Source organism: Bombus vancouverensis, chromosome 9 (genome assembly GCF_051014615.1).
Source record: "Bombus vancouverensis nearcticus chromosome 9, iyBomVanc1_principal, whole genome shotgun sequence".
NCBI classification, from domain to species: Eukaryota; Metazoa; Arthropoda; class Insecta; order Hymenoptera; family Apidae; genus Bombus; species Bombus vancouverensis.
Genome location: NC_134919.1, coordinates 9,554,302 through 9,568,492, shown reverse-complemented (window position 1 = coordinate 9,568,492; position 14,191 = coordinate 9,554,302). Strand labels below are relative to the sequence as shown.

Sequence of the window (14,191 nt, the reverse complement as noted above, 5' to 3'; positions counted from 1 at the left end):
AAATATTCCATCAATTCTGTATACCTATTTCTGTTCTTCCGCCTTTTTCCCTCCTATCTTTCTGTTTCTCTCACTTGTACTTTCGAAACGACGTTTTGTCTTTTCGCAGCAGGCACGCAAGGATGGCGCTGGTAGATGAAAAGCAAAGTCTTTTCCTCGGTGAAGCTTCCTGTCGGTAATTTCAGAACAGCTAGAAGCGATGCTCCCGTAATTGCCCAAGTACGAACAGCTTGACACGTGGAATGAATTTCGACGGGCTAAACGATCTTCTCAACAGGTGTTTAAAGGGATGTGCCTTTTTTGCGCCTCTTTCAATGCACTCAATTAGGGTTGCATCACCCTCTCCTTTGAACTACGAACTTAGTCTTCTGCCGTATTGGTAAAATGTCTTTTCGAAGTTTTAGAAAGTTTATAATGAGTTGAAAATGAAAAATATTTGGATGCTCTTTACCTTATTTTCATTTCCTGTTCCTACGCAAATTAATTATCATACGGTGGAATTGTTCCGTAATGGGAAATTGAATGTTAGAGACTGAAAATTGGTAATTTGTATTTGGTAGATTTTGTCCTTTGTATCTTTTATATCTTAGATGATTAATTATTAAACGGATGGAGCGAGAAATTGAAAGCTTTATAATAATAGGAGATCGGATATTAGAAACTGAAGATCCGCAATTAGTAATTGGTATTTAGTAGTTAAAAGCTATTAATTGGACATAGAGAGTTCATGTTGGTGGAAATTAGCGAAATTATCAAATATCGTTTATTGTTTCGTCAAAGTTGATGATTAGCAATTGGTTATTGGAAATTTGATTGATTAAGTCATCAAATGTATTGGTGTGTTTATTGCTTTACGCAGATAAAACAGAAAACACACCACTTTAAATCTCAAATTCTGTATTATTCTCAATTACGTCATAATTTTATTTATTAATCGATGACAATTGCAAAATGGTTATTGAATATTTATAAATATATTAGTAGCTAGCACTTGAAAATTTTAACTTGACAGAAACTTCATTATTTTGAACTATATCATACCGTAATTAACTGGTAAACTACAATTTAATCATAACTTAATCTATACCATAGTTAAAAGTAAAGAATAGTAATAGTAATTCTATTTAGTGCCCCATATTTTTCGTCTGCAGTAATACAAATCAACAATTTATTTTTATTCGATAAAATTCGAAGACCTTTAATAGAATTATTCGTATCGTGCAATGCCTGGTATCGTTGTTTGAAGTAATTTCAACGTCCGAGGAAATTAATTTCCTCATATCAGACTATAGTTATCCAATAAATACTACTGCGAAAATGTAGTCACGTTCACGGTAGCGAAACGTAATAAAATTTACGTAATTAATTATATTGGCGATGAAACGAGACTGCGTTAGAATGAAATTCAACTTGTGTTTGCTATACATTTACGATTTCCATCGTTGAAAATTCAAAAATTGTTTACTGACTGTCTCGGACCTCGCCTCTTTCGATAGCACAACACGCAAAGCGCTTTTTATGAGATTAAATTTCAATTTTCAAATTGGCCATCAATTTCACAGATCAGCAAGCGGCTCTAAATCAAAAGATTCAAACAACAAAGAGGCCAAATTCTACTTTGAAGTGGCGGTTTCGTTTAAAGTTTTTTATACAGAGATTAAATTCGAACGAGTACATGATCCTATTTGAGACGATATCGTAAATTTTTATCAAATTTTCTAATTTTGTAAAAAGGAAAAATGCAAAGCTGCAAGTTGTACGCGTTGGAGAGTTCCTTCGTAAAAAACTTCTAGATTATTTCTCTTATGGTGTTGACTGAATTTTAGAAGAATTTTGATTCTAAATGTATGAAATTTTCTTCAAATCGTTAAACTTTCGCAATGAAACTCTGAAACTACTACCTGCCTTTATTTAGCGGCTTAATAGTTATTTTAGCTTGCAGATTTCCCTACACTTTGAATGTTTTTAAGGAAACTTTGAAGTTATTGTAGTCGCGCGTTTATATCTATTTTGTTAAAGAAGGGGTTGTGTGGTGAGAATGATGTTTTCTAAAAGTAGCTATTAGAGTAAAAATTGGACGAGAAAAATGTTAATCAAATAACTGGATACTCCAATCACGAAACTCGTACATTTAATTCAGAATGATTTATCATAGTCATATTCAGCAGCATTGCAATATCTCAAACCCAAAATCGATATTTCAGATGATTTGTCTCTTTCGTATTTCTATAATACCGACATACTGAAGATTCTCTCGTTTCAGATTCTCAAATTACGTATGTCATTGAAGTTCATAAAGTCAGGAAATTAGCATCTCCTTTCGCGGTTTCTACCATTACAGTCGCTACTTTAATAAATTGTCGGTACGGAGAATTTCACGGGCCACAGAGAAGGTTTCGTTAAACGCGGTTACATCACTTATGTGCCCCTTCAAGCGATCTAATTAAATCTCTTAAGTAGGTTTTCCGTTTTTGCCTTGCAACGTTCACCCACTCGTATCCGGTGCATCGCACTCCGACTTCTCGTGGTTCGAATATTTTCCAGCAGATTACAGCCGTTCCACGGGTATAATCATATTTAACGTTTACCAGCCTTAGCAGCAACCCGGCGGCAACGTTATTACTCGTAAACATAGGCATTGATTACGTAAACAGCTAGCAAACTTTATAACAATTCACCTGTTTCGTGTACTCGCCATAACGAAAATATGCACTTACGCTGTCCTTTGAAAGTACCGAATCGGCTTAATTTTGATATCATGTAAATTCAATTCCAAAATTACGAATGACCAGCATTTTTTTCTTATTTACTAATTATTATTGTTTTTATTATTATATCATTTCGAAAAATATAAATAACGAATGTTACGATTTTATTATTATTATTATAGCACGATGAAGCTGATTTTATTTAAAAGTTAATATACGATAACTGCAAATTGATATTTGTAAAAGATCTGGTGTTTGAAAAGATTTTTGTCTGCATTATATAGACTTTAAACCGTTCTTTCAAATTGATAGAGGGAATATCTTGATTAATTCAAGTACTTATGCCATATTTAATACCAATGCGTAATACCAAAGAATCGTTCATTTCATTTTATATTTTATATCATATTTTTGATGTGTCTGTAATTTATAATTTACTTTTAACTTTATAACGTACTTTAAATTTTATCTGTAATTCTAATAGAATTTATTAAACATCACTACTGTGAATATGACTCAAACATTAATCAATTTCTCATGGTTAGAAATTGTATAATGATTGTTGATAATTTCAGTTCAGAATGTTTGCTTTTAAAGTAAAAATAGTCTAATAATAAATTTCATAAACTTTATTTCTCGAAGGAAGAAAGTCAGTAACCTCCTGATATTCGTTATTTTATAAACATACTTGATAGGAATCTGTTTTCTCCGGCATAATAATTTCCTAGTTCAGGAACGGAAATCCACCGGATGCTTCTTAAAAAGTCTCTATCTATGCAAAGGTTCAAGAATGTATTTTAAGATTTTATTCCTTCACTTACGATTTTTATAAATAGTTAAATGAGCAATTAAAAAGCAAATTCTCTTCTTTCTAAATTAGCTAAGAATAATCAAAATATTAAAAATATTATGATATAACTATAAATTTAAGCCGGAAGATATTTTGTACAAAATACATTGGTTCTTTTATGACAGACAAATGTTTATAGCCATTGACTGCATTTAGAGAATTACAGACATAAGGGAGGATTGATAATGATTACTTGGGGTGTGAAAGAGGAGTTTATGGCTATCCAAGGTTTTGGGTGAACGTGACCGAATGTGTATACATGTTATTCTGTCTAGCTTAAGTAAAAGAGGATATAAATTAAAGGAGGAAAATCTATCAGCATAAAATATTCAATTTATCCTACGACCAACTATCAAACTAGTTTAGTCACCAAAAATATAAAATGCAGTATATTCAGGGTATCAGCATTAATGTCAAATTATTAATATCAAATTAATTTCAACCATCAAAAGATATAAATACGATTCGATTTCTTATAATATTTTATAACGAAGCAGCATCAGTCAGCTCCAACATTCCAGATATCAGAGTTATGATCCTCGACTTTAACTGCCGGAATAAATCTCTACCACTCCACCTTCTATTCACCGAAAAACCTTTCATTTACTCGAAAAATCAACTAAACCAGAAAAGGCTGCATAAAAGATATTCAAGTGAATAACCTATGCGAAATCGACTGCTTAATGCACTGGGATTTTACGCGGTAGCACTATTTGACAGCTTTTATTTGAGATTCGCAGAGCTGGACGAGCGCGATAGCAATTTTTCGGAAATATCTCGGTTTTAAACGATCCCGCAGCCGCTTATGGCGGGGCCAACAAATGAAACACGCACTTCTATACATTTGTATGTTTTGTTACAGTAGGCGAGGGCTCGGTGTTGAAGTTAACTCGCGTCACACGTGCCCATATGGGACCGTATCTATGCATAGCGTCGAATGGTGTACCTCCAGCAGTCAGCAAGCGGATCGTGCTCAATGTTTACTGTAGGTTTTTTACTAGAAATACATTTTAAGAAACTATATAATATGTACACAGGCTCACGATAGTAATATCTTAACATTTACCATAAAAAATTTGTGTGTATATGTATTTCATATGTGTATCATTTAAAACATTTCGAAGTGTAATTAGCGCTGTAATGAGATACGACTGTCATAATTATATTAATGAAATTTGAAACTATTCTGGCAGTGTATATAAAAGTTCTGAGATATTTAGTTTTATAATCATGGGATTAAAACTTAAGCAATTGCTTAATAAAGATGTTGGTAATTATAAAATATAAAATATTTCGAGATAGTCTCCTGAGAAAAAGTTTGCAAGAAATTGCAAAGAATTACTTTAACTTTATTCGAGAATTCAACGGAACATAAATGATCTCTCGTGCGAGGATAATGTTATTTGATTATTCGAACAGCACGTATCATGATTAACTTGTATAACTATGTTTCTGATTTCGTCTGATTTCTTAAAAAATGTATTTTTCTTACTGTTCATTGTTCCACCCTATCAAGCCAATGATATTCAATTAACTATGCGAGAAATACATTTAATACATTTTATATAACACTAAATAAAATTGTCAATATTCATAATGAATTTTTATCCTACTTAGATTAATAACGCAAAAAAGATTCTCAGAACCAGATTCAGAATATCAGTTCAGAACTACACAAATAAATTCCAACTAAATATATCAAGTTTTGAAAATTCATACAAACAAAGAAACAATCCTATTTGTATGGGATTAATAACGAAAAAGAATTAAATCGTTTGTATATATCAAAAATCCTTCGACTCGTAAAGCAACTAATGGCATTCCAGCTTGGCACAAAGACAAACAACCGGAAGCACTAACAGTGCATTATGCACACGTGTTGGAAAATGCAATTTAAGGTCTCGCTATATGGCCGTGGATCTGTCGGAAGAACGGTACCATAATGACGCCACTTGGGAGACCGTGAATGGCAGATGCAGGGGACCATTGTTTCCGGCGCTGAAGTAACGCCTTAAATATTGTCTGCCGGCGGCAAACCTCTGCTGTCACGAACCGACCTGTCGACTATCTTAACGGATTGATTAAAATGAGGGCCCTTAAAACGCACGCTTTGAACTGAAAAAAAAAACCGTTGAAATTCCAAATTTATTCATTTCTTTTTTCTCCTGTCGCTTTTATTAACACCATGACGATCGGTTAGTGTAGAACGTTACTTTCACGTAGAACGTAGAATTGAGATTTTTATTATATTTTTAGCAAAATTCAATAACTTTGAATATTTGAAAAATGCAAAGATTTGATAAATTGAATGGGATGTGGAATTCCATTGAGATCTATGAAATATGGATATATTTTCCTTAGTGATTAAATAATAGGAGATTGCAATTCTATTCTCAGTAGAATTTATTAATTGATATAGAGATAAATTTGCCTTGATACCAGTAAAATCTCAGTAGAAGGAAAATATGACATTTCAAAATATGAACATGGTTAAACTTTCAGTCCCATGAAGTATTGCTTTCGGAACAATGATTTGTATTAGAGAAAAAGTACGGTATGAGTAACACAGAAATATTGAATGAAAGGAAAAGATGATAAAATGTCTTTTAATATCAATTAATATGTAGTCTACAGTTCTTGAAAATGCAGTGCTAATATCTCAACACAATATTTTGTTGCTTAAATATATTCCTATGCTATTCCTAAATTTCTGAACTATTATTACATTTTCGAATGTAATCGACTGTATGCCTGTAACTGAACAAAATATTTAATATACGAGACAAATTTTATACGAATTATTATCAGAAATTATTTTTGCAGTTCAGCCAATGGTGTGGATCGAAAATCAGTTAGTGGGCGCTTATGAGGGCCAAACTCTCGTCCTGGAATGTCACAGTGAGGCTTATCCAACAGCGATCACTTATTGGACTAGGCCATCCAACGAAACGATCACAAATGGTACGAAAGCATTGAATTCTTTCCTATAAAAGGACATCCATTTCGTTTCCTCAATTTTTATTTTAATATGAGTCGATTAAATGAGTTACATTTTAAAGGTAAACCTTCGTATTTTTAAAGTTTCAAGTCTGTCCATAGAATATACGTTAACTTGTTTATATTCCATAACTAGTTTATGTTGAACATCTTTGTCTTACTTGGTAATTCTTGAAAACTGTACGAAATTCGCATATTTACGAATACTAAACAGTGGTCAAAATTCTAAGATAATATTTGAAGTGTAAAAACGTTTGCATTACAAATTATGTAATACTAGTAAAAATTTATCATTGCGGGTTTCATGCTGAATATAACCAAAAGTTTAAAAGAAAATCAACATCTGTTATCGTGGACAATTCTTCGACCAAAACTTTTACCAAAGAAAATCCTACTATTTTATATAATTCGATATACGATGACCACAAAAAGTATTATCACATATCCTTATTTTCCAATGAAGCGTTTCTTTATCAGCTCCTATATTTTTCATTTTCGTAGTATCAAATGTTTATAGTCATATAAAAGTATTACTAAATGATACGAAATTTAATATACTTGGATCTAATTGATTAGTATGTAAATGCTATAATAAACACTATGATATGCCAATAATTTTTTGAGCCATCATAAGTGCTATTAGAAAAAGTGATTTGTATACATACATAATGACCCACTCTCAGCTCGAAGACGTAGTTTCCGCGCCTTTTATCTCGGCACTGCGCCATTCTGGTTGGAAGACGCGACGGAAAGTTTACGTACAAGTAATGCTAATGCGGTTATACCTAATTGTTTCAGTCTAACGTCGTTGTCTCGCTAAACGTAGCCCCGACTCTTCGTGATAATTGGCGAAGGGCGAGCGTAAAGGAGTACCCGCGTGAAACGATAAGGCGCCTGCGTGTCGTTTCATCCCTCTCTCCTCTAAGGATGATTGTAACGCGACAAAATTAATAACGTATCTCGTCGTCTGCCCATTTTCTTAATTTCTATCTTAATTCCTTTCTTATTTGCACGAGTTACGAGTATTTTTAATTTTACTGAACAGCGCGAAAGAATTTATTTCTGGATTAATACGTCGATTGGGTTTTGAGCGTGAGAAAAACATTGGCTCGTGGCGTGACAGGAACTCGTTAAATCCACGGTTTGAATGAAACGAAACAAACGCAAGAAATCGGGATACAGCAAAAAAAAGATGACGCGTACGTGCTGAAATCGTATTATTCGATGGCCGGAACCATTACGGAAAACATCCTGCGGAAACGTTACTTTTTTGATACTAGATTTACCGAAAAATTCTGTCGACCTTTGCTTGTATATCTACGATTTTATTCGGAAGTTTTTTACGAATCACAGATAGACTTCTCATTCTTACAACAAAAACTATTAAAAATTGGACGCATATTGCAGGAAGTTTGATCAATAAATCGTTCTATAGCAAAGTGTACCCTAACATCGTTGGATCGAAATAACGGGATCTTCCATTGTGACTGAACTTTGGTATTTTCTTTTGAACATTTCCGGTGTCGTTCGGAAACCATTCGCGTATGACGTCAACGTAGCGTCATCAGCGATCAACTTGTTAAACGTTACAAATAACGAAATTTATAATTTCCTTTTTGTATCCTCCCTTCCATAAGCTGGTAGTTTGTTTAAATATTTATGAAATTCTTAGACGGAAAAAATGTTTGATGTTCCAAACCTGTGGAGTGTAGAGAAGAATATTAATATATTAAGAATCGAGAGTTGTTCTAGAGTTACACAATCGCCATATCGGTATAAAACAGTTGTGAGTAATACGGGATATTATATTGCAGGCTTAATGATTGAAAACTTAGTTTCAAGCAATTGATTTCTTTTCTTGGAAAGAATACCAATGTGAAGTAAATTATCTTTCCCATGTGGGCAGTAACATATTATCACGAGATACTCGATGTCGATGGTAAATTTAAAGTGTAGTATCCCTTATATTCTATCTTCCAATAAAAACTATGTAGCAACTTACAATTCAAATTAGTTTCTACATAAGAATAACAAACATATGTACATTTCATTCATCATGTACAACTCTGATTAAATTCAACCTTTAGCACTAAAACACGAGACCTGCCACCAGGGAAAAATATCATTTACCCAAAAGCTTAACCTAAATTCCTTTAATTTATTCCAACCACGCTGCACACTTCCACAAAAACATAATAAAACTTCATTTGCGTTACCTGCACACGCCCCGTCTACTTAGGAAAAATATTAGACGACGAGAGAAACAGACACCCGATATATGCAAATATATAAAGCGAAATACGCGGCCATAGAAAAATTATTACACGTTAGAACGCCAGACAAACGACGTATACTGATAAGCCCAGAGCTAATGTCCCACATTTTTCCATTGTTAGACGTTTTAGTGTCGAACGAACAACAATGAATATACAATGTGGATGTCATCCGTCTAGAGAAAATGGCGATCGCATAAACAACGTCGTGTATCCAGCTCACGTCGTTTCAAAATGTTTAAAACGATATAAATAGTTAATTTGTCAAGCAAAATTTCCTGTTATTCCAAGTAAATGTCACACCTCCTTTATCGTCGTCGTTTCGTAGCAATTAAACGAATTAGCTTTTTAACCGGCGACGAGAGCAATTATACGACCACGAGATTAATGGCGTAACTCGCGGGCGATGAGCCTTATCAAGCACTTTTTCATTGCATTCTTCGGCGACACGTGAACAACCGACCACAGATTGAACGAGATTTTCAATTACGGAGAGCGATTGTTCGCGAAAATACGTTTTTCTTGGGACCCGCGTTATTAGACTATCGTCAGTGGTTTCCAACTGGTCTTGGATACTGGTATGGTTTGAGAAATCTGATGGTTTTGTGTGTGCTTTCGTCTCAAAGATTTTATGAGAAAGACGATGCGATATAAAATATAGTGGAGAAACATTGGACCATAATGCTTTTGTTACTTGTCCGATGTTAATTACCGCTTTAGTTTTCATTTCTTATCTGATTTAATGTTTTGATTTATTTTTAAGAAATTATTAAAACGATTCCATGCAAAGATTCTCTACGTTTCTGCTTCCAGACAATTATAAGGTTGAAACAATTCCAAAGGGGTACGAGATAACCATGAGGCTCACTATAAAATCCATACAGCCCCAAGACTTCGGGTCGTACAGATGTGTGGCAAAAAATTCATTGGGAGAAATGGATGGAAAAATCAAACTTTACAGTGAGTAAATTGAATTTTATTATTTATAGTTCAGAATACACTGTATCAGAGAAAAGCATATTATTTGTTATGAATACTTGATATCTCTTCTATCAATTACTGTGCGGAAATATACTGTGAGCTCGAGATGATACCAGGTATCGTTAAAAAATCACATATTTTATGAAAAGCTTATCGAACATTCTGTTTAATGTAGAACTAAATAAAGTCGTATGCTGATATCCATTAAAAACATTACAAGCTTGCAATAATTAATAACGTGCTAACCAAGCAGCAAACTAGAGAGCGCTACAGTCGCTAAAAAATTCGCCTCTTTTATAATAAAATGGAATCACATGGTAGCTCCAATCATAAATATTACACAAGCTTCTAAAAGCGAATAATAAAATACGCGGAAAATTGTGCGTTTCATAAAATCCTTCTTCCGCCCAGAGTTCCCTGGTAATTTCTACAACATGTATAACATAATCCACGTTATTCATTGAAGCTTAAAACCAATAGAAAATAAAAATCTTTTAAACGAATGCATTAAACAAATTCCTTATCGTGATTTTATAAATACATGTTACCGTAGAAGAATCAATTATACCCAGAGTTAAAATTAGTTATATTATTGTAAAATAATTTACAATAGAAATATAATACCCAACCACTTATTATACGGATGCAGATTTAAAACCCAAAGACCAAAGTAAATTACTTAAAAGACATACAACATAGAATTCTAGCGGTACAATAAATAATCTGGCAATGAGCGATGTAAAGCTTATAATTAAAAGTCGGAACAGAAAAGTTATCTAAAAGTTAGGATTAATTAATACAACTTCTGCACATTTAATGTTTTCGATTTTACGATTATCGTGTTATTATATTTAATAAACAAAAGGTTCATAGAACAAGAGGTTTCATACGTCGTCAAGTCAAACGAATTTGTTCAACGGTCATAATTGCGTGGTAATTTCATAACTGTGCAACTTTTCTGCTTATCAGTTCTCGAAATCCTTTCGTTATCGTAACTTCCGTTAATTACATGGCTCTGTAACTACTCGATAATATCGAATCGAGGGTGCGAGAGTTGATGAGGAAAATCAAGGGAAAAGGACAGAGGGAGAAAGAGAGACTAATCCCACTTGAATTTTGTCGATGAACTTCGAGTAGCAAGGACTTTACGGGCCACTCTATCGCAGTCAATTAATTCATCTTAATAAATGTAGTTCCACTTTGATCACTGTTTCAGGTCAAAGATGGACTTTAACAAGAAGTGTGCAAAAATTTCCGACTAGCTAGATCTCTTACTTTATATTTCGAGAGCGGTATTTGAAAGAATTTTAAATAATATTATATAACTGTATGATAGTATCTATTTATTTGTACCGTGTTCTTTTACTTGGTATGCTCTCACATCTCATATACTGGTTAAAATTCTCTTAGATATCACTTTTGGAATATAAAGTAAAAAATCTATTTGTCTACTAACTTTTGCACACCACCAATTGCTATAATTTCCTTGGTATTACTGAAACTTATTAGAATTAATCCTATTATAAGTAGGATATATATGTTATATATATTATAGTCTATATTATTATATTATTACGTTTATATATATGTTGCTAAAAGAAAAATCTATCCCCAAAGGATTAAAAGGGATACATTTGTTTTAAGTGGTGTGCAATCGACATTGATGCGTCAATCGGCTTAAAATTGTTTAAATAACGTATGCGTATCAGCCATCTGGTTCAATGCTGCCGCAAAATAACAGAAGTACAATATAATTGAACCACCGGGAGTCGTCGTTAGAATTCGCGATATTCAATTAGCGCGTGTAATATGGAATTACTGTGTCCAGTGCCGTTTAAAAATTTTCATAAATCGGGGCTATCGCGCACGCTAATTTTATCGGAATCCCAAGGAGGGGTTCGTACATCGAATTTTATTACTACGATTAAATGTAACGATCGTATAACTTGTGCTTTGGTTAAGCTTAAGTGGTTCTACCGAAAAGTTAGGAGATTAGTTTTACGGATTAATTGAAGTGGAGAACAAATTAATAAATTATTTACTGGTTACTTTATAAAACTTTGTTCATCCTAACTTTATTATTCAAACAAAGATTTTAATAGAAGGATGGTAATTATTTTGACAGATATGGGAAGTTTAGAGGAAATTTTTATAAATTTGCCTTTCAACATAAAAACTAGATCTAATGACAAGTGATTCTTCACAAGTAACCAGTAAATGCAAGTTATTACTCATGAAACCAGATATAGCGGTGGTTTATTAAGCTAAAACGAAGTATAAGTATGAATGCCATTAACTGGTAGCTAGCGATCAGAAGAAATATAAAACAAGAGTTCCGTGTTGCTCACCATTTAGCTCTTCTCTTTTCCTTTTTCTTTCACTATGTTATTAACGATTTTCGTTTCACTACGCGAAGAAACTTCTTCGTTACGTGTTGGTTGAAACGCGAAAAATTTATTACGCTAAATACGTAACGTGTTACAAATAATGGCTGAACTTTCTTCCAGCTTCGCTTTAGTTTTGTAACTTGTTAATTATCACGATGCTTCCTTACACCCGGTTCGGAAAGTAATTTAGCCGGTGAAATTCGGATTAATTATACAAGCATACGCGTCCACAGTCAGGCGAGCTGTGTAAACCTTATTTACTTCGAGAAAGCATCTAAACCGTGTGTAATCTCACTCGAGCAAATTTGATGATACTGTACTAATTAGAAACACCTCAAGTTCAAAGAAACAGAGAATCCTAATCAGTTTATTCTCGCCATTGAATCTCTCAAAATGATAAATCGTGAGTATTAATAATTTAAAATGTTAATCTTTCTCCACACTTTCTGTCTCTTATCTTACATTGCTTCTATGTAGTATCATCTTCTTACATTCTCAATGCCAATTTTAATAGAATGATATAGCTATGACTTGGCTATGAATTTTTAGGCAAATTAGTTTTATTAGTCTTATGGATACAATCAAAGAGATAGGATTTAAATAGGGATTCTACATTTACTTATTAAGAATTATAACCATTACTTTACTTTGGATATTTCATATATCACATATCTTAGATGCATGTTTTGCATTTTTGTATCTTTAATTTTCGCATAAATGCATAAAATTGCGCAGTCCAGTTATGACATATGAGAGGCGATAAAAGAAATATCCAGATTACTGCTACAACACTTTACGTATGAAGTATTAATCTACATCGTAATGGTCGCTTTCAAGGAACTCTTATCCAACAGCTTATACATCATTGCTAACAACTTCCTCATTTCAGGAGCTCCGATATTTTCTTTTATTTTGTTAATTGCTGAAGAACAATGTTGACCTGTTATTTAATGAATCTTTAAGTTAAACCTCTCTTTTATAACATCAAATTACATTTACACAATATGGTGGGATTATCAGGACCAAGAAATATAATATACGTAGTCAAGTTTAGTCTTTGTTTTAATTTCAAATCTCATTCCGATTTATGGCATTAAATTTATGACAGTATAAATTTTATATCAGGCACACGCTGTTATGAAAACAGATAGTTACGTTCAAAAACAATTAGAAGTATAACTATACTTCGCTTCTTATTTAATTGAATTCACTGGTTTATAAATTCAAGAAAAGACACATTCGCTTTTATGCATTGCTTTACTTTCTTAGATTCTTAATCGCAATTTCAACACAGTGACCCAGAGCTCACGAGATATGTCGTGTACAGTAAATTAAACGCTGAGGTTGGTTCACGAGATTATGTCCGTGTCATACTATACGAATGTTATACTTGAAACTAGACGTCACAAGGGAGTTTCCGTTTTGGTTATGGCCAAAAACAAACGAAAGTCATTTGAACTAAGCGAGGTTTAATTATCCACGAAGAAATTTTTAATATTGAAACTGAACGCAATAACAAAATCGTAAATGTTATCTATCGAAAAATAGAAACAAGAAAATGTATATTTACGATAGAACTTGCTACTTGGTCAAATAAATCTCACCAATTTCTATAAATTGACAGAAACCTATTCCGCAAATCTTTGTTCTGTTTTTAAATGAAAATAAACTGCTCCAAGTATAAATTGATTTGATACGAAACTTGTATCGAGTTTGTAAATGAAGTAATAGAATAAATAATTAAAGAAGAAACTTTGTAAATTTTACGATCTTTCGCGTTAAGTTAGACAAGGATAGAAAAATTTTATATGTCACGTGTTAACATATACGTACCAGTTCCAGGATCGTTTATTTTACTCGAATTATTTCTCTGTAGTTATTTCCATTCGTAAGAAGAATTAACCCCTTTTACAAACCTTTACGATCCTTTACAAGAAGATTGCATCATACACCTTTTTTAAACTACTGCAAACGTTTGCATTCGGCTCAAAGAAC

At 32.9% G+C, this 14,191-nt stretch overlaps 1 protein-coding gene across 2 annotated transcripts in view; it reads left to right on the top strand.

Moving 5' to 3' along the window:
• Nucleotides 1-14,191, top strand: part of LOC117163531 (lachesin) — a 158,745-nt gene that overhangs the window by 132,599 nt on the left and 11,955 nt on the right. The window contains exons 5-7 of one of the 2 annotated variants that reach the window (XM_033345878.2): nucleotides 4,424-4,543; nucleotides 6,382-6,519; nucleotides 9,642-9,788. In XM_033345878.2, the coding sequence (XP_033201769.1) occupies nucleotides 4,424-4,543; nucleotides 6,382-6,519; nucleotides 9,642-9,788 (405 nt within the window). Of the gene's footprint in view, nucleotides 1-4,420; nucleotides 4,544-6,381; nucleotides 6,520-9,641; nucleotides 9,789-14,191 lie in introns of both variants that reach the window. The other variant, XM_033345877.2, reaches the window with a different exon arrangement.